At 41.7% G+C, this 24,503-nt stretch overlaps 1 protein-coding gene across 1 annotated transcript; it reads left to right on the forward strand.

Moving 5' to 3' along the window:
- Positions 1-4,736: 4,736 nt before the first annotated feature.
- FABP5 (fatty acid binding protein 5) lies at positions 4,737-9,773 on the forward strand. The gene is made up of 4 exons (NM_001006346.2): positions 4,737-4,866; positions 7,488-7,660; positions 8,630-8,734; positions 8,877-9,773. Exons 1-4 carry the CDS (start codon positions 4,791-4,793, stop codon positions 8,925-8,927), a joined length of 405 nt encoding a protein of 134 aa, NP_001006346.1. The 5' UTR covers positions 4,737-4,790; the 3' UTR covers positions 8,928-9,773.
- Positions 9,774-24,503: the final 14,730 nt, after the last annotated feature.

A 24,503-nucleotide genomic window follows, 5' to 3' on the forward strand; every position in this document is an offset into this window, starting at 1 on the left:
GGACAGCCATGGAGAATTTGTAACCACCCTAACCTTTTTCAGTATGGTAATGACTATGCTGATAATGAAATTCTGAAGATAAATATTTATATGAATGTGTGGATGTTTGCTCTTCAGGGTAGATCCTGCTACTGAACAAAGAGGATTTTTCAAAGCTTTCCCAGTGAGATGCAGGCTCTGATTCCGAAGTCATCACGAGGTGAACTGGAACTGGGATCAGGTCATTTTTATCTGAAATGAGGAGAACAAAGCCAGAAGTTGATCTTTCTGGTCACTTCAGGCTCTCTTCTCTCACTTATGCAGGGTACCAGTGATGAGCCATCACAGCACCAAACTTTACCACCATTGTAAGCATTTCCCTTTAAGTTTCCTTTGAGCATGCTGATGACGGTCTGAAGGCCACATGCTGATGCTGACAGTGCGCTAATTGCATTACAGTAATACCCTGCAGCATCAGCAGCCATTGGAGCTCCCATTGGCTTGGCACAGAAGACAGATATGTGTGAGACAGCCCGCCCCCAACTGTGGCCACTGAGAGCCACGGCCACATCCAGGGCAGGGACTCCGCAGGCCCGTGCTCCTTAGATGAAGCTGTGTTGGCAAGTAAATGGCTTTGTTTTGACGTGGAGCTGGGATGGATTGCACAAAGCCCATTGATAAAACACAAGCTATGCCCAGCTCATTTAGCTTAGAGGTGATGCCGTGCCTACACACTAGAAGATCTTGATTGTATTGACATACAGGTGAAAACATGTAGGTTCATATGTTGCTTCATAATCCCTGGCTGAGTATTGCCCAAGCTTCTGAGCTGGAGGAAAGCTCACCTATGCCAGCTATGCAACTACAGCATGCGTTTCATCATGTCTACCCCTGATGACATGGCTGGGAAGGGAAAACCACGCTTGTACAACAAGGAAGCAGAAATAAAGCCGTGCCACCTATGCAATTTCTCTCATCCATGCCTTGGGGGTGAGTAACTATTATTCATGCAGTGGTTTAATTCTTTTTTTCACAGCTAGCTGTAGGATGAAAAGTAAAATTTGGACTGCTGGCAATTTTTTAAAGACTTTCTTAAGTGGTAGTCTCGTCTAGAAGAAGGTACCTATAGGAAGGTACTTGTATATATATATATGTGAAATGTCTGTACACTGGAAGGGAAGCAAGACCCCTTTTACACAGTCAGGCAATGCTCAGTTCTATCAGATTGGGTTTCTTCCAGGTTAAACATAAGGGCATTTTAATGAGGAAGTCTAGGGAAAAAGTTGCACCTCCTATGCAACCTCACCAGCGATGTGTTGCAGATGAGAGAGGTGGTGCTCTGCCCTGCCCAAGCAACAGGTACTATGACTTTCAGAGTCGTAATATGGCTTGGCTTACGTGCAATAGGCAAAGTAATGGCTATGTGAAGAGAAACCTCAAGTCCTGCTGGCCACAGTTTCCTGCCTTTATGTCAGATGAAGCATTGCTACACGATGTGCAAAGGAGTAGGACAAAGGTCTCTGTGCGCTCTTCCCTTGGCCCTTTCCTTCACAACTGGTAATAAGAACTGTAATATCCTCCCCTCCTACAAGACGTAAGGGCTTGACTACCTTGGCAAAACATCCTCTCTGGCAGGCCCAAACTGCCCAAACTGTGGTTGCTTTTGACTCTGGCTACGTGCCTCCCGTGCCACTAGCATTCATGGAAAATTTTACACTCCTCAGTGTTAATTTGATTCTCTTTCTCTCGGATGATGTATAGTCTAACATGAAGAAGAGCACAACTGCTTTCAGAGAACTTCAGCTATAGGCACTGAAATAGTAATACGTGGCATAGGAATTAGAACACTTTTGTTTGTGAATGTATCCATTTGCTGCTTCTGTTTGGGTATATGCAGAGAGGAGAGGATATTACATCAAAACACACCTGATCGTGATCTTAGCATTAAAGCAGGCAGGATTTATAGAGCTTTGGGATTTACAGAGACAGATGGCTGAGACCCAAGCATCTCTGAATATCCAACCATTTCATTTAGGCTCTCAAAGTAAGGAGCTGCTTTCCATCACCTTTGAAATAGTTGGCTAACACACACATAATATTGTAAATATCGTAAATAGTAAAAAAAAAAGAAGTATATTTGCTAGTCTGGTCCATTTGTACCTTACCCAAAAGGATGCATCTCTGGTCCTTCTAGTTAACTTATTTACTTGAGGTACCGCAACTTTCAGCACTCTCCTGTTTCAAAGAATTTTTGAGATGCCGCACTGACAGTATCACAGTCAGTAATCTGCATCACTGGATTAACTTGCAGAACACTCGATTTTGGTAAGAACTGAAAGAGGTTGACGCTGAATCCTAACAGTCTACTTTTCAGAAGAGGGAGATAAGACTCCCTCTTTTTGTTCACGCCGCATATGAACTTACATGCCTAGACCTGAACATTTTGTAAGGAGGGTAAATCAAAACAAATCACTTGTGGGAGGATTAAAAAATAACACAGGAGCGTTCCGTACAGGTAGATAGGTGATCTCCATACGCTTCAGATCCAGGAATACTGTCTCACCACTAGATGGAAATAGTGGATTTTACATCTTCTGTTGCGTTAGCAGCGCTTACACCTGTGTGTTTGCATATCATGAACCATCTGCAGGCAGCACTGCAGAAATGTGGATCAGGAATTCTTTGCTAGCAGAGGTGAATGAAAACCAAGATTTCTATTTCTAGAAATCATCCCTGTTTTACAAGACTGAATATTTCCTAATTCCTAAAGGGTGATTATCCTTTCTGAAAGGAACTACAGGACAGACAGCATTTTGGTTCTGCTAACATGAATTAGTGATCAGCCTAATTTAAAATTTACTCTGATGACTCTTGCACAAGACAGAAAGCAACCAACCACGCAGCCAACCAACCAACCAAAAAACCCCACAAAGACAAAAGTGGAAGGAAGCTGAAAGTCTTGTGTTTCAGTGTAGCTGCTTAATGATGAAAAAGCAATGTGGCTTGCTACCTTATGACAGACGCCACAGCATTGTTTGCATATTAAAAGAAAACATCTTGCCAGAGAGGCTGAAGGTAATTAAAGGCAGCTCAGTAGAGAAGGTTAGTTAAATAGAAGGGCTTAAAATTTCCCAGCTGAAAAAGGAGCTGATTGTGTAGTGTGTGATATATCTGACCTTTTCTAGAACGTATTAAACCTTTAAACTGATTTGTTTAGCTCTGCTGCATTGCATCACTGCTATGTGCAAACGGAAGCACCAAACACCCAAGTTCATGGCACCACCTCTGGAACCAGAGCAGGGACTTCACTGTCTTACCCACTTTTGACAGCTCAGTCTCTAACTCTTCCATAAAGGTACTAACATGGAGCCACCACTGCTCCACCAAACCCCCACAGATACCAGGCACGGATTCAGATTTCAGTTTGCTTGTCAGGAGGTGGTGGCTCTGAGTTTCATCCATTTGGATGCAAGGTTGAAGGGACAATGACTGGCATAGTCCTGCTGCTGGAAACCACTCTTTGGGATACACTGGAGTCAGGATTTCTGTTGTGACTCAGAAATAGCAGTGCTTACAAAATACAACAGTAGGTATCCCAGTGCACGGACAGAATCTGACAGAAGATTGGCCTCACAGGGCCAGTAACTCCATGGATGTTACATGATGGTGCCAGTTTGCAGCAGTGGCAACTGCAGTGCTTTCCTGTCAGAAGTGGAATTAGGGAACTGCAGATGCAGATCAAATCCGCATTTTCCCTGTGCTAAAGCATGAGGTTGCACGAAGGCTTTGTTTTCTTCCTACGTACTGCAATCATGGTTTGAATTTTGGGTGGTCCTGTGAGGAGCCAGGAGTTGAACTCAATGATCCTTATGGGTCCCTTACAACTCAGGGTATCCTGTGATTCTACGATTCCGTGATAAGCACCTGTGTAAATCCTGTGTTCAGATTGATTGTGTTTTCACAATTCAGATTGACTGGCGATTGCTCATTGCCACGTGTAGGTAGCAGGTATGCTGGGTCTGCAGTGAGCCCCACACTGCTGTAGCGTGGTACGATATGATATGCCAAGGGGATCTGAGGGGTCGATGGGAAGGGCCAATAAGCAGTTTTGGAATGCTGAGTCTTTATGGCCTGATTTTTGGGTCATCCTGTGTGGAGTTGGACTCTATGATTGTAATGGGTCTCTTCCAACTTGGGATATCCGGAGTCTATGATTTATTGCTCTGTCTCTGTGCCGTATGATGCCCCATGCTCAGCCCTACCTGAAATATCCATAAAAATAACACCACCATTACTACGATTTGTAACAAACGGTGCAGTTTAGGATCCAGTGCCCCAGAATGCCAAAGCCTCCTTGCAGCCCAAATTCCAGCAGCCACTTTTGGATCCATTCGCAGCGGGAGGCCCCGGCTGGATTTTTCCTCTTTATCCAAAGAAGCGCGAAGGCTGCAACAACCCCAGCAGTGCCCGCGGCCCTGTGCACGGGGGCTGCGGGTACCCGGGCTGTGGGGCTGCGGGTGCGCGGGCACAGAGGTGCGTGCGTGTGCGTGTGTGTGTGCTGGAGGAGGAGGAGGAGGAGGAGGAGGAAGGGCAGCACTGCGTGCCCGCTCTTGCCGCCGCCGCCGCCGCGGGCGGGACTCTGCGGGCGGGGGCTCGGCGGGGAAGGGGCCGGGGCGCGGCGGGAGCCCCATTGGCTCTCCCCGGCGGCACATGTCCCCGGCCCCGCTATAAAGGCGGGTTCGGCCCCGCTGCTGCCCGTCCTTCTGCCTCCCAGCTTCTTCGGGGACGCAGCCACCGCCGCCGCCATCGCCATGGCCATCGACGCGTTTTTAGGCAAATGGTGCCTGGTCTCCAGCGAGGGCTTTGAGGACTACATGAAGGAGCTGGGTAAGGAGACGGGGGCTCTCCGCTTCGGGCAGGGAGCCTGGCACCCCACGGCTCGGCCCGGAGGCGCCGCCGAGGCTCTGTCCAAGGTCCGCGGGGGGAATCCGGGCTGCGGCACGGCGGGCTCCGCGCCCCGATCCCGGCATGGCCACCTCTTCCTCGTCGCCGTACAGATGTCGGAAATTTCGTCTTAAAATTCTTTTTTTCTTTATTTCTTTCGCACCGCGGGCAGGTGCTGGTGCCGGCAGGCACATCCCCGCCGCTCCCCCTCCTGCCGGATGCCGGGCCCGGATTACCGCCTGGCACAGCTCCTCCCTTCCCAGCAGTGCCGCGGACGGAGCGGGGTCGGCTCGGCGCCGGGGGATGCGGGGCCGCCGGCCGAGGTGGCGCCGCCCGGAGCCGGGTAAAGCGCAGAGCCCGGGCCGCCTCCAGCCGGGCGGGTGCGACCCAAAGCGGATCAGCTGCACGTGGTGCCCGGGGCCGGCTGCGCTCCGCGGGCCGCTCTGTGCGCACAGCAACCGGCGCGCTGTCCGCAGCCCCGGGCTGCTGTACGCTCTGCAGCACTCCGGTGCTGAATCGAGAGCAGTTTCCTGCATCCCTGTGAGCATCCCGGCTGACGGGTGATAGACGTTGCAGTGTCTGTGCACTTAGAAGCCGTTGTTCTCTGCGCTTATTCAGTGCTGAAGGCTGGGATGCTTTCTGAAGAAGGGGGAGATTTTGCCTTGAGCCTCTTTGGAGGAGGAGAGGAAGGGATTTAGGTCAGGCGTTCTTCATGTAAAATACAAAAGGCATCGCTATGGTTATGCTGTGCAGGAGATGGCGGCTGTGATCACATTTGTGATGCCTGTCAGTGTGTGGTAGGTGTGAGCTGAGAAAACCTTCTGGGTTGAGCCTCTCAGGAGACTATGATGGAGGAAATGCAGACATTTGAGCTGGGCTCAGCTCAACCATGCATTAGGATGCCGTGGTGCTAAGCAGGAGCTGCAGCTTCACAGTACAACTGAAGTGGGGTGACTCCAGAACACCTCCTGTGTGTAGGCAGAGAGCAGTCAGCTTGCTTCTAGATCGCAGTCTTAAACCAGTCACTTCTCTTTGTTACAACTGCAATTCGGGCAGGTTGCTGACTGCTTAGGAAGCTCTGCCCATGATCCTGCTGAGATGCGCTGTGAGAGTCTGCAGATTCTGCTCAGACAGTGTAGGAGACAATTCCAGGATAAGGACGTTTGCATTTCATTGCTTGCCGCATGGAAAGAATGACTCTGCTCACCTCTGTGACTGGATTTCAAGGTGCAGCCCACCCTGGACTAAACAACAACAGAGGGATGGGAGGTGGTCACCGTGCCAGTACCTTCCAGTTCCACCAGAACACCCGGACGCAGGAGGACCACTTTGTGCTCTGCAGCCTTGTGCTCATGGCTCACTCCTGGAATCTTGTCTGATTCTGGAGAAGCAGTAGCTGGGAGTTTCCTTCTTAAATTTGCACCTCCCAAGGAAACCATAATCTCTGTTTCATGGACTCAGCCCTCACCCAAGCATCCTGTGCACTGCAGCATGGGGCTGAGCTGTACATGACAGCACTTCTAACTACACGCCCACTCGGTGGCACTTCTTGATCCATTTGGTTGCTTATCAACTCTTGGTGCCGATCTGTACTTTCCCATTCAACGGAGTCCAGTGTGTTGCTTGAATACCCTTTTATTTCTATCCTCATCCTTCAGATCAGAAAGACTCAAGCAAAGCACACAACCCCTGAGCACACACAAGGGCTGAGGCAGGGGGAATCTTTTATGTGCTGGAGCATTTTGAGGATGACAGTCTCCAGCTGATACCCATAATGTGTTGAATTTCCAGTCATTTCCAAAGGCCCTGCCTGCAAGTTGCCTGTAAGCAGTATTTCATGGAATGGGAGCGTTCTCATTCAGAAGTCAGTATTTTGGAGACAGGAAATAGGGGGTGACATTTTATTAAAAACTGCATGTTTGCAATTGTGTATAGCATGATTGAAGACTGCCTCTTGAGCTGAAATATATGTGCAAGTGGATTCACCTGTCAGTTAATTCTATAGAACACACATGCCCAATCTGCTTGTTTTATGGTCTTATTTCCCTCTTTTTTATGTTTTAATGAAAAATACAAAAAAATGTTTTGTTACTTATATACATTAACTATATTACATATTTTATATGCTGTCCAAGACAATTTCTCTTCACTCAGTGCAGTCCAGGCAAGCCAAAAGATTGGACACCCATGCTTTAGAATGTTCAAAGCATTCAGAACATGATTTTTTTTATATTTGTTGATGCTTTTGTGTTTCTTTTCCTGTTTAATACTTATTTCTATTTGGAAAAAAATCACTGCTGAGTTTCAGGACATTTGTGAGTCCTCTAAAGCACAGATTTAGCTGTAGCTCTCTGAGGAAGCAAAGGAATAACCTTGCAAACAATCTTTTTTCCTTCCCCATCAATGGATAATTTAAAACATCCTATTTCTTTGGGACTCTTAAGCTTTGATTCTCAAACATACTTGAGCACCTAATTAAATGGGAATTAAGTATTTGAATTCCTGTGTGGTCCTAAGCTTTAGGGTTTAACTGACTTTGTGACATTGTGCCTCTTGCCTTGCAGGTGTGGGTATGGCCATGAGAAAAATGGGAAGCATGGCGAAACCAGATGTTTACATCATTAAGGAGGGGGATACAATCACTGTGAAAACGGAAAGCACCTTCAAAACTTCACAGTTCAGCTTCAAGATTGGTGAGAAGTTTGAGGAAAACACATTAGATGGCAGAAAAACTCAGGTCCGTATTCTAGACTTTCTGTTGAATAAACACAGTTCTTTGGGTGTTTTGTGGATGGAGGCACTATTTAGAAGTCAGCTTTGGTATCTTTGCTAACAGTGCTTTTATGTGATGAACAGCTGTCACTATAAGTATCACTGAAATCAATTGATTTTTTTCTGGATCAAGCGATTTCCAAAGAGGGAAAATGCTGAAACTAATCTTGTCTTGTGTACTGTTGTCTTCAATTTGTTAGACAAGCATTGTGTTAGTAAAACTAACAGACCTTTAAATCCATTTTAAAGCCAAATGCCACTTTATTGGAAGCCTATGGAAAAAATCCCATTGATGTTTAATCAGAGGCAGTGCAGCCCTGCAGCTGACCAGATTGCTCAACCTCTCCTATTTGCATAACAAGAGACTAGCTCGGTGTGCAGGGACTATACACCAGGCATAAATGTGAATGACAGTCCCTGGTCACCAGTTTCATAAGGCAACAAAAGCTTCTCTTTGCACTGAGTAGGGAGAATATTAACCCAAAAGGAAGTTAAACACAAAGAAACCCTCAAATATGTCTCTTTTATCTGCTTGTGTGAGTGCTCTCTATGTGCCATTCCCCATCTCTTCAACCACATGCTGGCAATTCATCTATTTTTGCAAGATCAAATAAATGTTACACAAAAGCTCAAAGCCCTTTCACAAAGACATGAACAGAGAACGTCATCTGCTCTTGTTATTGAAGTTGTGCATGCTGTCAAAGGTCTGTTGTATGCAGGAATGTGTCAGAGCAGGAAGTGAACAGTCAGCTAATATAAGAAGAGGACCAATAAAAAATTAAGATAATATCCTGGCTTTGTAGATTTCAGCAGCAAAATTACTATTGAGTGAGCTGAAGTGGGAATTTTTCCTTTGGAAGAAAGTAGATTGGACAGCATCAGCCTTCATGAAATGCTGTTGGTAAAATATTAACACTCAGATTCTGTTTTTCAGACCCTTGTCAGCTTAAAAGATGATGGGTCATTGATCCAGGAGCAGGAATGGGATGGCAAGAAGACTGTAATAACACGGAAACTTGTGGATGGACAGTTGGTGGTGGTGAGTTCAGCTCTGCTACCCAATTTGAGTGCTGCCAGCCAGTAGCCTGAAACAAAACTCTAAAAATCCTGAGCTGCAGCCTTTTTCCTTACATTCTGTACCGAGGCAAGGCAATGAATGAATTCATTTCTTTATCTTCTAGGAATGTGACATGAATGGTGTCAAGTGTGTTAGAGTCTACCAGAAGGCATGAGGACGTCTTCCAATTCAGTAGGAACATGCTACAAACAACTCAGTCCAGTGGACAGAGCTCCTCTACACTCCATAATTTCCTTTTCCCTGTTTTGTAGTATTTCAATGGACTGAGTAGCTGAGTGCAATCCTTTTTAAAAGCCGCGATGTAACTATTATGTAACTACTTATGAGGCTATTAAATAAAATTTTCAAATATATTAAGTGCAAATGTTGTTACTATAGTATAATTTTAAAGTGAGGTTTTATAAAAGCTTAGTGTGGTTTTAGGCTCTACTACAAACTGTCTTCCCTTCAAGATAATGCAAATAATGGTAATGAGCAGTTAATAGCAGGCTAAATTTTAACCAGCCTTTTCATCTTTAATGGCTAAGGTAGTAAAATATGAAATAGAAAAGAAACATTCAAAGTTCATGCTCTACAGCTGCTTCTATCTTAACATGTTACAAAGTAAATAGAATGCGCTGGTATAAGTAAGAGATAAACCTCGTTGGCCTCTAGATGGAGGAATGTATTTTCAAGGACTGAGTTGTTTTTTTTCATGTTTGAAACCCACAGATTTCTTATCTAAAAAATTATATATACATTAGTGAGCCAACAGACATGATAACTTAGGTGAACATGTAAGCACTTTGCTTCAAGGAGGCCTTAATTTGAGTGCGCTCTTTGTTTTCCTAGCAAAATTCATATTTCCTGTCCAGTAACATTCTGAAAACTCTTAACCAAAACCTGCTGAAATACTGCCTAAAACTTAAAGCCTCATTTTATTTTTATGAACTGATTTGAAACACCTTGACATTGAGTTTATATGCTTTAAAGTGCCACAATAAATACTCAGAAATATGAATGTCTTGAATATTACTTTTACTCTGGTTGGGAAATGGAGACTACAGTACTACTTTTCTTCCAAGGAGTTGTCAGATTGAACTAAATTATAAGGTTTATTTGACGTTCGGTCACACCAGACAAACATACCCTAAGTGTGAAACTGTTTAGTGACAGGTGATGGGGAGATTTCTATCAAATTCAGAAGTCTGGACGATCCTGCAATTGTATGCTTCTAGTTTGCAGGATCAGTCACTGTAGAATCCATTGCAGAATCCAGCTTCAAGCCCATTGTTTTTTTTTTAGCTGCTCACTGTATATGTTGTACTATTGAATTCACCCTAACAGCAGAAAATTCTAATCTCTATGTTTATCCAGCCAAAGAGGGAAGATGACTCTTACCGTAGCATTGGAATATCTATCGTTTTCAATAAGAATTTATTGAATGGAGAATTTATTTAATGGAGAACATTGCTTGCATTTCTCTTTCATGATCTGTATAAAAAGAACTGTTTTCCTGGATCCTCTATCTTTGCATTTTTGACTTGGCCAATCTTTATATTATCTCTATTTAGTATTTTTTGTGACTATAATGTGAACCCAAAGATCTCTGCTGTATTCTTATGCTGAATGTTAGAAACAGGTTATTTGTTATTAGTAGAGGGAATTTTGCCATAGAAGCAGAAAAGTATGAGTTGAAGAGAAACTTCTTAAGTTTATGATCAGAAATAGACTAAATAGGGATGGGAAAACAGATGCAACAATCCATGGCATGATATGACAGAGCATTGGAACAGGCTGCCAGGAGAGGTTGTGGTGTCTCTTTCCTTGGAGATGTTCAAGACTCATGTGAACACTTTCCTGTGCAAACTATTGTAGGGAACCTGCTTTGGCAGGGCTTTGGACTTGGTCTCCAGAGGTCCCTTCCATCCCTTTGATTCTGTCATTCTGTGATATGACCTCAGGGAAGTGACCGTGAACTCTGAGCTTGCTGGAGCTCAAGAAGCATCTGGACAGCGCTCTCAAACATATGGTCTGATTTTTGGGTGGTTCTGTGTGGAGTCAGGAGTTGGACTTGACGATCCTAATGGGTCTCTTCCAACTTGGGATATTCTATGATTCTATGAGTCTGTGTGAAAATCCTTCCTCCCTTCCAAAAGAAACAGAATACTGCTGCTTTAAGTGTGACTTTATATCTTCCCAGTGGTCACTGGTCTATCACTTACCGCTGCTTGTTTACTCTTCTCATACTCTGTACTGTTAACTGTTTATCTTTCATTTGAATGGGAAAAGCATGCAATGTCTTTTATAGGACATCCGTTCTCATTACGGTGAGATCATTTCTTGTAAAACAAAAGGCAGAAGAGTATCTTTTTAGAGTGATTTCCTATGGAAACAGGGCTTGTGTATGTGTATGTGTGTGTTTCCCTGCCTCTGATTTCAGCCACATGTGAAGTAGAGGCTAGAGGTCCCAAGGATAATAAATCTTCTACAAATGCCATGAAAACAAGAGGCCTGATAAAGGGGATAGGTCATTAAAGTGCCTTGATGATGGAAAGACTTCACACGGAAGTCACAGTTTAACATTAAATGTAAGAAAAACATTATAAGCTTTTTCGGCACGCATGAGTTACTTCAGATATGAAAGCTGAGCAGCTGGAAGACATAGATCAATAGGAGACTAGAATTCTTTAGAACTAATTTCCCTACTTAGGCTCAAATATTTGTTTGCTTTATTCTGAAGTTAGCTTCAGCCTCTATTGCTGGTGACTTCAATGTAAACATACTATGACCCGGAACTACCTTATATATATGTGTGTGTATATATACAACCCATCTGTATTAGACTAGATTATGTAGTTAAGCCTTCCAGGCTTTATGCTTCTCAAGACTTAAAAACATAATTTATTTCCAAATTCTATTTGTTATAATACAACCCAGTAGTTTTACTCTTTATGAAGTTTGTAAATACAATGTTCTCATGAGTGTAAAATAACCAATTGTCATCCTGAGATGTGTGCAACTATATGTAGTTCGCTATGTCACATAGGATGGCTAAAAAGAAGACTTCTGAGAAGAAACAAAAAATAAATTGTACATTATACATCCAGAACTGCCTTATAATGCTACAGAGTTAAAAAATGAGATGAGTTTTGGCATGACATATTAGTGAGTGATGTTGAAAATATTTTGGAGGCACGATTAATACTGGCCTTTTCCTCTCCCCTCCCTATCATATGTGTGCACTCCAGATCAAAGTTTTTTTTAACAAAACAAAGTAAGCGATGGGAAATCTAAGTTTTCTGAGGTTATGGTCCCACTGTTAGCTGTAAGCTCTCCTAATAAAAGGCAATGATTATTTTTTCAAGTGTGGAGGTCATGTGTAGGAAGACAGTTTTGCTCTGCCAGCAACTACTTCGACAGTATTTACTGTGAAACAAACATCCAAAAAGAAAATGAGTCATTGAATAGGTAATCAATTTCTTTCAGGTTATAACAAAAAATTTAGCATATTCTAGTGAGTATAAACAATAAACTCTCACCTGTTTCTATATAGTATTGTGTTTGATATATTTTATTGATTGTAAAGTTGTTTGTTCAAAGCAGCTCTTCTTCAAGTCAGAAGCTGAAAGTAAAGTGCTCCATTTCAGCTTTGCTCAGGGAGTCAGCCTGTGCTCATGCTGGCTGTAGGGGAGTTAATCTCCAGCTCAGACACCTGCAGATTTTACATCCAAAAAATCATCTTTATTTTTTTATGAAGCAACTGCTTGTATTCTACCTGAAACTGTTGTACAAAAATAAAAGCAGGAAGGCAGGCCAGCTCTGATCAAACCTTTGTTGTTGACTCCTTCCCTGATTACATGATTACACAATTAGCGGTTTAGAAAAACTTTACACTGCATCGACTGCGTGCACTTGTAGGGGAAAAAATCCCACATGGTGTGATAGCAATTGGGAGCAAGTTAACATATATTATTTGTTCTTTGATGCCTCCTTTCTGTCCCATTGTTCAGCCCTGGGAGGATTTAGAACTATTTTGGAGGCAGGCCAGCATCTGTGTAAACAAATTCTGTCCCATGATTCTCCTTCTCAGGCTTTGGCTTTTCAGCCCTTATACATCAAATTAAGATTTTGTTGACACTTCCCAGAATGGTTTTATTTTATGCTATTATTTCAGAGGAAAAGGAAACACTATTAGATACCACGCTCCCAAGAGTGAGTTTAATTTCCTTTCCAGTGAAAATGTTTCCAAAGTAATTATCTCTATCAGATGCTCTTAGTTATATTCTGGACATATTTGCAGGTGAAGTCCATTGTAGTTTCAGAATAAACATAAAGCTTCAGTAAGAAATGTAATACGTGCAAGCTAAATAATGTCCTGCAAAAATTGACTGAATCCCAAATATTATGACTAAGAGTTAAAAATAAAATGTTTATCATTAATCACAGATGTACATTCTCAAATTAAACGCCAGAAGAGAAATGTTGTACTCTGAGGATAATGTTTACTACATATCTAGAACGGGTCATTTGCTCCCACATGCATAGAATTTGATCCTCTTGGAAGTTCTTGCTCAAAATTAATGAGTCTACCTTCAGAAAAGTGTTTGTGTCTCTAAAGGTGCAGCTCATACTGTTGTGCAGTGAAGTGCCAAACAAAACTGAGGGACTAAGCACAGATTTCAGTCTGGGCTCATGGTGCACAGTGACATGGAGAGAGAGCTTGCTGCAGCAGAGTTCAGGGGCATGTCATGCTGTGGTTTGATGTCATCTGAGGATATGCTATACGGTTGTATGTGGTGAATAGCAGATTTGAAATCATAAAGAATAGAGCAACCTGTGACTCCTGACCTCAATAGCATCCTTGAAATGAGATCAAACAGAGTTTCTAGAAACACCTGGAGTACATGGACTCTCTAGCTACATGGAAACTTGAGTTGAGGGAACCTCAAGGTTCTTCAAGCGCAAGGACTCCTTACACTAGGAATTACAGCTAGACCTCTGTTAGGGTTTTGTAATTTAACTGTCTAAGTAACCCAGGGAAGTAGGAATAGGAAGCATTCCCATTTTATTGCAGAGTGAAAGTAAGTTAAAATATTATTAATGCTTTCCCTCTCCAAAATGTATAAAGCTGTAATTAATACTGGGATTTGCTATCAGTACTTTTTATTTCTCACCTCCACTCATTCTCCTAAACCACCTGGCTTTGTACAGCTTTTCATAGAACCGTAGAGTGATTTAGATTGGAAGGGACTTTTAAGATCACCTAGTTCCAATCCCCTCTGCTATAGGCAGGGACATCTCACTCCATACCAGGTTGCTCAAAGCCCCATCCAGCCTGGCCTTTGAGTGGTTACAGGGAGGGGGCACCTGCAACCTCACTGGGCAATCTGTTGCAGTGTCTCACCACCCTCACAGTAAAGAATGTCTTCCTAATATATAGTCTAAATCTACCCTCTTCCAGTTTAAAAACATTTTCCCTTGTCCTATTGCTACATGCCCTTATAAAAAGTTCCTCCCCAGCTTTCCCATAAGCCCCCTTCAGATACTGGAAGGCTGCTATATGTTATCCTCTTCTCCAGGCTGAAGAGCCCCAGCTCTCTCAGCCTACCCTTGTAGGGGAGGTTCTCCAGACTTCTGATGATATTCATGGCCCTCCTCTGGACTCGCTCCAACAGCTTCATCTCCTTCTTGGGGGCTCCAGAACTGAACACAACACTCCACGCTGGGTCTCATGAGAGCAGAGTAGAGGGGCACCTCCTTTGACCTGCTGGTCACACTTCCCTTCATGCACCCCAGGATATGGTTGGCCCTCTGGGCTGCAAGCACATATTGACAGTTCAAGTTGAGTCTTTCATCAACCAACGTTTAACTGTGTCTAATTAATGTTCAGAAAATTGGGTGTTTCCATTCTTTTACATTTAATTTTTTAATCTTGGTGAGATTCAGAATAAAAACACCAACTTCCTATTTTTAGTGGTGGCATTATTTGAATAGTTATTTTCTTTTTGTATAATTCATGGAATACAGTCCCCCTGTTTAAGCAGCTAAAACCAACGGCTGCTCTTCTGAAACTGTGACAGAAGAGAGTAAGCCAATTGATAATGAACAGAAACCCCAGATGCCTCAGTCCTTTCCCTTTGTCATGTATTTCCATAACACGGTTCATGCTATCTGAACCTACACATTACCTCTCTGAGTGTTTGCTTTCTTCAAGATGGTTCTTCTGTTTTCCCATTAGGATTATCAGGTCTCTTTGATTTAGATTCTGAATGTCCAGATGGCATGATGTTAGAATAGGAATTAAGAAAGACAGTAATAAATATAGCTGCATCTTGTCCAGCCTCTCTTTCTCTCTCTCCCTCCCCCCTTATTTTTTTCCCATGGTGCTGATGGGCTTTCTCTTTCCGTTTTTCACCACCAAGAGAATGAAGAACACTGCGTGTACAGCAATGGTATCCCATGGTAATCTTGCTGATAGATGGATTTTCATGCACTATATGGTTGAGCAATATCAACCTCAGGTCTAAATAACTGAAAAGTTTAACTATTCTGCTGTTCTCAGCTGAATCCTGGGAGAAATATCCAGACCTACATACGGAAAGGTAATTATGTGCTGCCACAACAGATAGACCACACGTACTTTGCTCTTATGCTTGTGCTGAAATTTTATTAAGCACAGTTTTCTCCAATGTTTAGCCCTGACCTAGGAAAGAAGGTAAATGTGTTTTTCAAAAAAGTGATTCTCTACTGGACTGGGCTATTTTTTAATAGTGACAGTGATACTATTATCTGATTGTGGTTTATGATAATCAAATGAAGTAAACAATCTGAAAATTGAAGAGATATGGATTTGAAAGATGGCAGACTTGGTGGATAAAGGAATTGGTGAGTTGCAGTCAGTGGACCAATGTCTAGGTAGAGACCAGTGACGAGTGGTGTTCCTCAAGAGTTGGTACTGAGACCAGAACTATATATAATCTTTGTCAGTGACACAGACACTTGGACTGAGTATGCCCTGATTGAGTTTGCTGATGACACCAAGCTGTGTGGTGCAGGCAACACACTGGAAAGTAGGGATGCTGTTCACAGGGACCTTGATGGGCTTCAGTAGTGGATATGTGTGATCCTCGTTAAGTTTGATTGAGTGATGTCTTTCTCCTGTGCTCAGTGTTCAAGACATAGTCCATAGAGATTTTTAAACTCATTTGTCCTTACTCACTTTGTGGAGAAGAAGAACACATGGAAAAAAAAAAAACAAACCAAAAACCAAGTTAAAGATGTTTTGATATATCAAGTGTAAAATAATAAGTCTGTGAAGAAAGCTTTCCCCAGAGGTTTTTCTCAGTTTGAGAAAACACAAACCTGAACCATTACCTGTCCTTGGAAAAGAAAGTGTACCAAACCCTTTGGAATGTTTAAAAAAGTCTCAGATAAAGCTCTGTATACTAAAGTTCTCAGCCTTTGCTTCCATTCTTGTAGATACCGACTTACTTTTGATTAGCTGGACATCCCCTGTTGTGATTAAAAGCACGCTTTGTATGAGAGGTTGTACAGAAGTCTACTGGAATTTCCCTTTGACCTAGCTTATAACTTTATTTGTTACTATTTTGTTCCACTTCCATGCTCTTCATAAACCCGTGATTTTGCCCCACTTAGAGAGATTTCTCTGCTCCCGTTCCACTTTGCTTTACATTTAAAGAGCATTAGCACCTTCTCATAATGTATTCTACAAATTTTACTAAGGAGTTAATTGTTGCTTTCAGGCTAACACATACTGAGTTGGATTTCTTAACTGGATTCCTGCTAAGATCAAGGGCTAAGCATGTTTATCAATGAGGCACTGATGCTATCTTATGAAGTAACAGCCTTATATACCAACAGAAGTCTTTGTAAGTACTTTGGTAAGTTTGTATTGGGCTTTAGTAACTAAAAGCTAAAATGAGAGATCAAGAATAAATGATTAATTTTAAGGTATGTTATTGACTCTTTATAACATCCTTCTTGACTTTTGTAATACTCATGTTGACAATAGAGTTCACTGGGAATACAGTTTGATCAGAAAGTAAATTTTTCTAATTTTGTATATTTACTCATTTATTTTGATAGATCAATTGGGCTAATATTTACAACAAAAAAGAGAAATCACCATTATCAGTATGGTTTTATTACACTGTCACTGTATTATTCTTGAAATAAAACCTATGAGTAATGTGTGGAAATGCAGTAGAGACCAAAATATATGTTAATTTCTTAGTGTTATTCTTATTCAATCACAGTATCATGGGGAAAATATTTCCCTCACATTGTTTATTGGCCTTTAATAGCATCTACAGATATTACTGGGGAAGATACTAAGTTGCATCTTACAATAACATTTCACTGATAACTTCAGTAATATTATGATTACATATAAATATAGAAAAATAATTTAAGATCTAATGCCTCTTTTTTTTTTAGTTTAATGCTTATTGGAACATTTTCTGAAGAAAACACCAATAAAGCATTATACAGCATTGTTGATCATGCCTATACAGTTACTTCATATTGATGAATAGAAAGCTGTAATTAATGTTTGACTACCCTATACAACGAAAGTGGTCAATGTATTTGTACCACATACGTAGGTTGGTCTGAAAGTAATACCTCCTATTTATTTCCATGGAAACTACAACAAATACAAAGAGCACAATAACACTGTTTGACAGAGCAAATTCTCGTCTGCAAAACACCATTTTTCAACACAGTCACCAGTATTATCTATGCCCTTTTGCCAGCAATGAACAAGATCCTCCATGCTGTACTCATAAAAATCTGCATTGCTGTCTGGAGCGTGGCTTTTCTTTCACACCTCTGTCACCACTGCTGAAACTCACCACCCACTGCCTCACTGTGCTAACATCCACTGCTTGGTCTTTATCTTTATTGAGACAAATGTTCAGCAAGCTGTGGTCTCCATCATATAAGTTGATATGGGTACCAACATTCACATTAAGGTCTTCTTACCATTGTTAACAAGTGGACATTTGGTGGCAAATCTATCTCTTGAATTTCTCATTCCACAGTTTATGTTTCCCCTTCCCTACAGGCTCTGCCTTTGCATACAAGACAACTCCGTCTGGTCATCTGCTATCTGCATTGCTGACAAGAACCATGGTCTGTTAAGATCTTACTATCAAACTGATTACTTCTCCAGGTTCTGTTTAGTCTACACTTATATGAGGCAGAGTGCAGTTGGACTTGAGTTATATCACAATAGCCTGATGGGACTGCCCTTGTCACTGGTGGTGCTGTGCCCTCTCTACAAAGTGACTGTGATTCTCTGCTGACCTAGCAGGTCATAATTTCTTGGCTTCCCTGCAAGCCTGATGGTTCGTTCACATGGGAAAATGAGAGTGTGGTACTGAGTGAACAGAATCAATCCAGTTTCCATTTTTAACTGAATCCTGAATAGTTTTACTCCCACCACCAGTTGTATTACTTTTCCATATGACGAGTATTTACTCCTATAACTGATGGCATACAGCCTACACCTTGGTTACCATGGGAGATCTGTTTTCTTCCTGCCATTGTTGTAGCAGCAGTCTCATAAAATACATTTATTTCTCTTACAGCCTTCTACAAAGGACACCTAACAATGGTTCCTCAGACAAGAAACTGGAGCTAAGCAGTCAAAGGAAAATGACTGTTTGCAGAGTCTGAGAGTAGCTTTGGGAGTGGCATAGGATGTCTTACCCTAATGCTTCTTCTGGAGACTTAAATCTTGCAGTTACTTGTATTTAAGCTTTATCCTTTAATTGGGAAATGTAGCCATAGCATCTGATGGGAGTTACGACATCTGTGTTACACTGGGGTCAGATACATCTCACCTAAGCTAACCTGAAGCACCCAGCTGAGTTGCTCTGCTCCTGCAGAGGCAGCGGTGAGGGGCAGACAAGACCTGGAAATACCAGATGGCAGAGTTTGTGCAGTAAGCAGTCAGCTGCAAAGTCCATTGCAATTGTATTTTGTTGTCTTCCAGAGACATACATTCATGCAGTGTAGCTTGAAGCCATGCTACAGTAGGAGGTACACACATACTCATTACCCAACAAATCTCACAGAAGCTGTGTGAATCACACCACGTACTCCAATTCATGAGTCACACTAAGTATATACAAGCCCTGCATATATAAATGTATATGTACAAGCGGTGTTTTAATAGGTCTGTTATCTAGCTGTGCAAACTTGCTTAGCTATGAAATAAACTGGCTTTGTTTTATGTTCTCCCTTTTTAAACACCTTCAGATGGGTATTTTGAGTTAAGAGACAACTGCATAGAAATTATCAGTCTACTATTATTATTTTACTTGTCTCTGAGAAAGTTTTGCACAGTTATGCATTCAACTGTTTTGATTTCTTCTAGAGACTGCTCAAAGATATCACGTGGTTATCTCCATCATCAAAAGCAGTTTTCTTCCAGGAACCTCCAACATAGGAGGAACAAGACATTTTGCATGCTTGAGTCATTAGCCTTAGTGAATGGTGAAAAGCCGTGCTTTGCAGAAGTAAGCAGGCTGTGGCTTTCTAGGTTCAGGCTCCCAAATAGTCAGCTAGCACATTTTATGCTGCCTAGTCATTGCATCTTTCCATGACTCCCAATTGAATCTATGTGTATCAGACAGGTGTCTTGTCTTAAACATCAGACAGGTGTCTTGTCTTGCTCTTCTTTTTACAAAGTTCACATAATGCAAGGGATCTTGTTAAGGATGTTAGAATAGGCTTCTTCACATAGCAGTTTAGAGCACCTAAGGTCTGAGTCTACAGCCTGGGAATCATTCACATTTTTTGGTTGAATATAGGGAAAGTCTTGGGTGGTGGTACATTGCTGAAGCGTTTCATTTAATGGATGACTTTGTACAGAGCCCACAGTAAATTATATTCCTCCCAGCACCCCCCACCCTCCTCCTTCCATGATGTGAGATTGCATGAATCATTGGAATTGATCTATCCCAGGTGTGTCTTTGTGTTGTCCCTGTAATGGGAAGTTAATGCCATCACCCACAACTTCTGTGCTCACCTCCTTTGTCACAAACAGGATTTGGGTCTAAGCGTCTTACCCAACCACCCATAGCCATCCAGTCTTACCCCACTTCAGAAGTTTTAGTAAAGCTGAACTTTTCCATTGCTTATGTTATTTGGTACAAAGAGCCTCTGTCTCAGACAGATGTGCAACATCCTCAGGGAAGAAATTTACTCAGCAGTGTCTTTCTCCTGGATATATTATTAACTATCTTCCAGCAGGTGATACTGGATCCATCCTTCCTCTCCCCTACCCACCCACCATTTCTTTTTGCTCTAAAATATTTGCATTTTTCTCCAGGACCACTAGGTGTCACAAGTACTCACATCTAAACATAAAATACTCAAATATCATTCTGAAGATCTTGATATTTTCCTTATGCTTATGGAGGGGGGCAAGAAGTGGGACATAGACTTGCTGTAAACATGGGTGCTCCTGGAAGTAAAGATGATGGTAAAAAAGAATTGGCTGTATCATGCTCTTGCTTCTTGAACAGGTCTGTAGTGCTTCACGTCAAATTATGTCTCTCACTGAAATGCCTTAATTCAGCTAAAAATTGAAAAACAATACATTGGATGTGATATGAAGGATCAACAGAGTACATCTAGTGCCAGAAAGTATGCTGGTGAAACAGGATGTGCAGAAGTAGAACACAGAAAGAGTTCCACCCTGAAAAACTTATGGTTAAGGAACAGAATAATGCTCAGGTTAAATTTAGACGATTTTCAAATTCAAATGGAGTGATCTGTGCCACTGATGTGACACATCTTCCTCTTTTCTTCTCCCTTGTTCCCATCCGTCTGTTTATAAACGAATCAATCATTCCTGTCTAGCAGTGTGAGTCCTACACTAGCTGAGAGGATGTATTCCCAGCTTCCCAGTGAGACTCAGAGCGCACTGCTGGCTGACTCTGGGAGCCTGAGACAGTGACCTTTCTTGAAAACTAAATTTCACATTTTCAAATGTTACAAAATGTGTTTGTTGGCTTTCTTTTCCTTAGCTCTGTAAAATCACTTTCTTTTTCTTTAAATTGCAGGTGGGCCTTTCCGCATCGAAATGTTCCTTCCTTCTGAACAATCCATCCCAGCACTCCACCACCACGCAGTGCATCCACGTACACATATGCTGCCTGCTCTTTTGCTGCACCACCATACATTGTGCTGAATAATGAGCATGTTCAGGCTTCCCTCGGGCCCTGTCTCTGTCACAGAGAGCGGAGCTCAGTGCTGCCCTCCGCTCCCTGTGAGGGGCTGCAGCCGCCATGAGGCCTCCCCTCCCATCATAGGGTAGGTAACGCTGGAGGAAGTAAAGACCACTCACTCCTTTTGTAAAACAATGCTGCCAAGATAAAGATTGACGTCACCACATAGCTGTGAGTTATTGCTTAATAAAACAGCATAATGCGCATCAATCATACCGCACAGTGCACTACCAGTCAAATTAATTATTCGTGTAAGGCAGATAATTTGGTCCCAAATGGACTGTTTAGAATGAATGCTGAATGTTCCTGTTATTAAGTAGCCACCTGCTTCACGTTTATGACCTTATATTTTGTGTATTGTTGCAATAACCTAAGCTGTGTTTAAAGGTAGAGACCAATTCCAGATAATGTTTTTTTTTTTTTAATAACCTACTGTGTAAACAGAAACAATCAATTATGGCTAGAGGTAATTACAGCGTTGAATCATTTTCTTACAACAACATTTAAATAAAAAATCAGATTGATTCAGAAAGATTTCAAACTTCACCTGTATTTAGACGAAGGTGTGTCCTAAACCATAATAGGTGCAATTACAGAGATAAGATTAAGGAGGTGCCAGCTTTCTTCTGCTTTTATATAAGTTTTCAGAGTGTCTTTGCTACAAAGAAAGGTTTTCGTAGGCTGGTCGTCTGTGCAGAGCAGACATTTCCCAGGCAGAAAAGGAAAAAAAGAATGTTGCTTTTTGTTACCACTGGGGTGTGCCACCGAAAAGGATTATGTTTTCTGCCCTGTCATTTATTCTCCTATGGCTTTGTGCAGGAGCAATGCCCTTTCCATTCATGTGGTACGTTTCACACATGAAAATCAAAACACTTAGAAAAATGCTCTGATTAGTCGTTGCTCTCTCTTCTAAGAGGAAAAGTAGGGAGATGCTGTTTCTTGGCCAGTGTCACACAAACATAGCAGCCAAAGATCAAAGGGGGCGGTCTATGTCCCCTACCATCAAGGTTCACAGCACCTGAAGTCTGCCATTTCAAAGTTGGCTTCTCTAAGCAGAGTAGATGGGTTCTTTCTTTTGTTAGTAGGAAATCTTTGACATTTGCACAGGCTGGTTTATTCTACCTCCCTTGCTCACCTAATTTATAAGAGAAATTTTGCTAAGAACATGCCTCTTTCTCTCCACTGATGAGGTTGCCCTGGGCAACAGGCCTCTCTGAGATACCCAAGTTTTCAAAGATGACATTTAAGTGAGCTGAATCCCACACCTAGTGCACTTCCCAGCACACTCAACCATATTCAAGTGGGAGAAAGGAAGCTTCAGATGCAGCCTTACAATACCCAAGAGGAGATGATGAAAAAAAGGGAACGAGGCTCCATAGTGACCTGCAATGTGGGATGAGGTTCGGTGGTCATAAACTGAAACAAGAAGGTGCCTTACTGGAAAAATATTTTCTCTGAGGACGGCCACAAGATGTAAGAGATTGCCCAGAGAACCATGAGGTCTCTGAACCTGGACATTTTGGTGGCTTGCTGGGTGAAACTCTAAGCTGCCTGTTCTCAACAGAGACCTGCTTTTGCTTTGAGTCCAGGGTTGGGCTGCAGCTTCCCTAAGTCTCTTCAAGTCTAAATAACCTGTGATTCCATATTATTTTTCATACTGAGATAACACATGTGGGATGCCTATCACACATGGGATGTCCTATGATTCTACAATTCTATGTCATAGCTACACATTAACAACATTCTGTGAAAGTAGTGCTGAGGTGGACATTAATGCAGGGGCTAGAGAAGGTCTCAATAAAGGGCAGTCAGGATACTGTCAGATAGGCAAATCCTTGAGCCTGCTGTAAATAGGTGACGTATACTGGTATAAATAATTTAAATGATGGGTCACTAAAATTCTGTGCAATAAGAAAAAAAAATTAATCTGTGCCCTGAATTCTGCGGGGAGTTTCAGTTTGGAACCCTCTTGACTTTCTGCCTTGGGGAATCATACAGTGTAAAGTTTGTGCACAGGTTTCTGATTTGCTTTTAGAGAAGAAGTATGCACTGAAAAAGAGCCAGTGTAATGTCAGGTATGGATTTCTCAACGCACTGCTAACGTATTTCCTATTGCAAATAAATTGCACAAAAATAAAAGATGACTATAAATAAACCATTCAGTGTGCAATAGCAATTCTGCATTCCACTGCCAGTGATTCTTATGTTTTCAACTTAGTATTGTACAGAGGAAGTTACATTCCTATTAAGCAACACATTTCTCTCAACACGTTTTCTCTCTCTGCTGGATAACAGAAAAAAACAACATGAACAACACATGATAATGCTAGATTTATTCTTCACGTCCATTCTTCTCCCTCTTTCATTTAGAAGTCAGTTGTATTTCAGATAGATTTGTGTTTGGTTGTACTGACTGAAAACTGAAATAATATTTTCATAAAACTTGATACGAGTTTAGTCTATAAATATGGGAAGCATTCATGAAGAAAGTATTTCTGCGATAGTATTTTATATTCACCACAGTATTAATCTCCAAGTAAATCAAAGAGGACTACAGTACATGGCTGTGACAAGGCTAAATTATTATTAATATCTTAACGGACAAATGAGTAAGTGCTTTCAACTATTGAGGGTAACTTAATTCCATCCATCTACTGAGCAATAAATAATAGAGAAAAATGATATTAGAGTGGTTAGTGAGCAAGACAACAAGACAGGCATCAGTGCTCTGTATTGCTTTGAGCAAATACAGTTAGTTATGCATAGATCTTTAAAGCCATGTGCTTATGTGTCTTTTAACATTTAGCTGTAAACTCTGTGCTTTTCTTTGTCATCTGAATGATACCATGATAATATTTCTCTGCCTCACAGGTGCTCACTGGAATACTTAACATACTGAATGGATGGGATCATAGAAGGAGGAAAGAGGCTGTGAGAAGGGGAGAAACTCATTAATGTTTTTTAAAAACTATGCTAATCTCTTCCTCCTACTAATCTGGATTAAAATTAAATAAACTCATACCTTCTTCATTCCTGCCTTAAATAACACTTACTGTCCTTAAGCTCACTAAAACATGAATGTGTCACATGGTAACAAACATACTCTGCCTGTTTGTCCCTGAGATTCAAATCCTAAAAACCAAGAGAGTTTTCATCTTTTTAGCTTTTCCCTTCATCTTTACTGGTTGTTTAATGCCTTCTTTGCTTCTGTCTTCAACACTAATGATGGGCTCTGGGACCACTGGAGCTTTGAGTTTGAGCACCATGGCTGCAGTAACAATAAACTCACAGCCAACCCTAAACTTCTTTGGGATTTGCTACTCCCACTGGATATGGGGCCCAATGGAATTCATCCCAGTATACTCAAAGAGATGACTGATATCATTACAAGACCTCTCAATTATTTTTCAGTTGTCTTGGGAATCTGGAGAAGTCCAGTTAACTGAAGGCTGGCAAGAACTTGTCTCAATTTTCAAGAAGGATATGAA

The sequence above is a fragment of the Gallus gallus genome, chromosome 2 (genome assembly GCF_016699485.2).
Source record: "Gallus gallus isolate bGalGal1 chromosome 2, bGalGal1.mat.broiler.GRCg7b, whole genome shotgun sequence".
Lineage (NCBI taxonomy): Eukaryota > Metazoa > Chordata > Aves > Galliformes > Phasianidae > Gallus > Gallus gallus.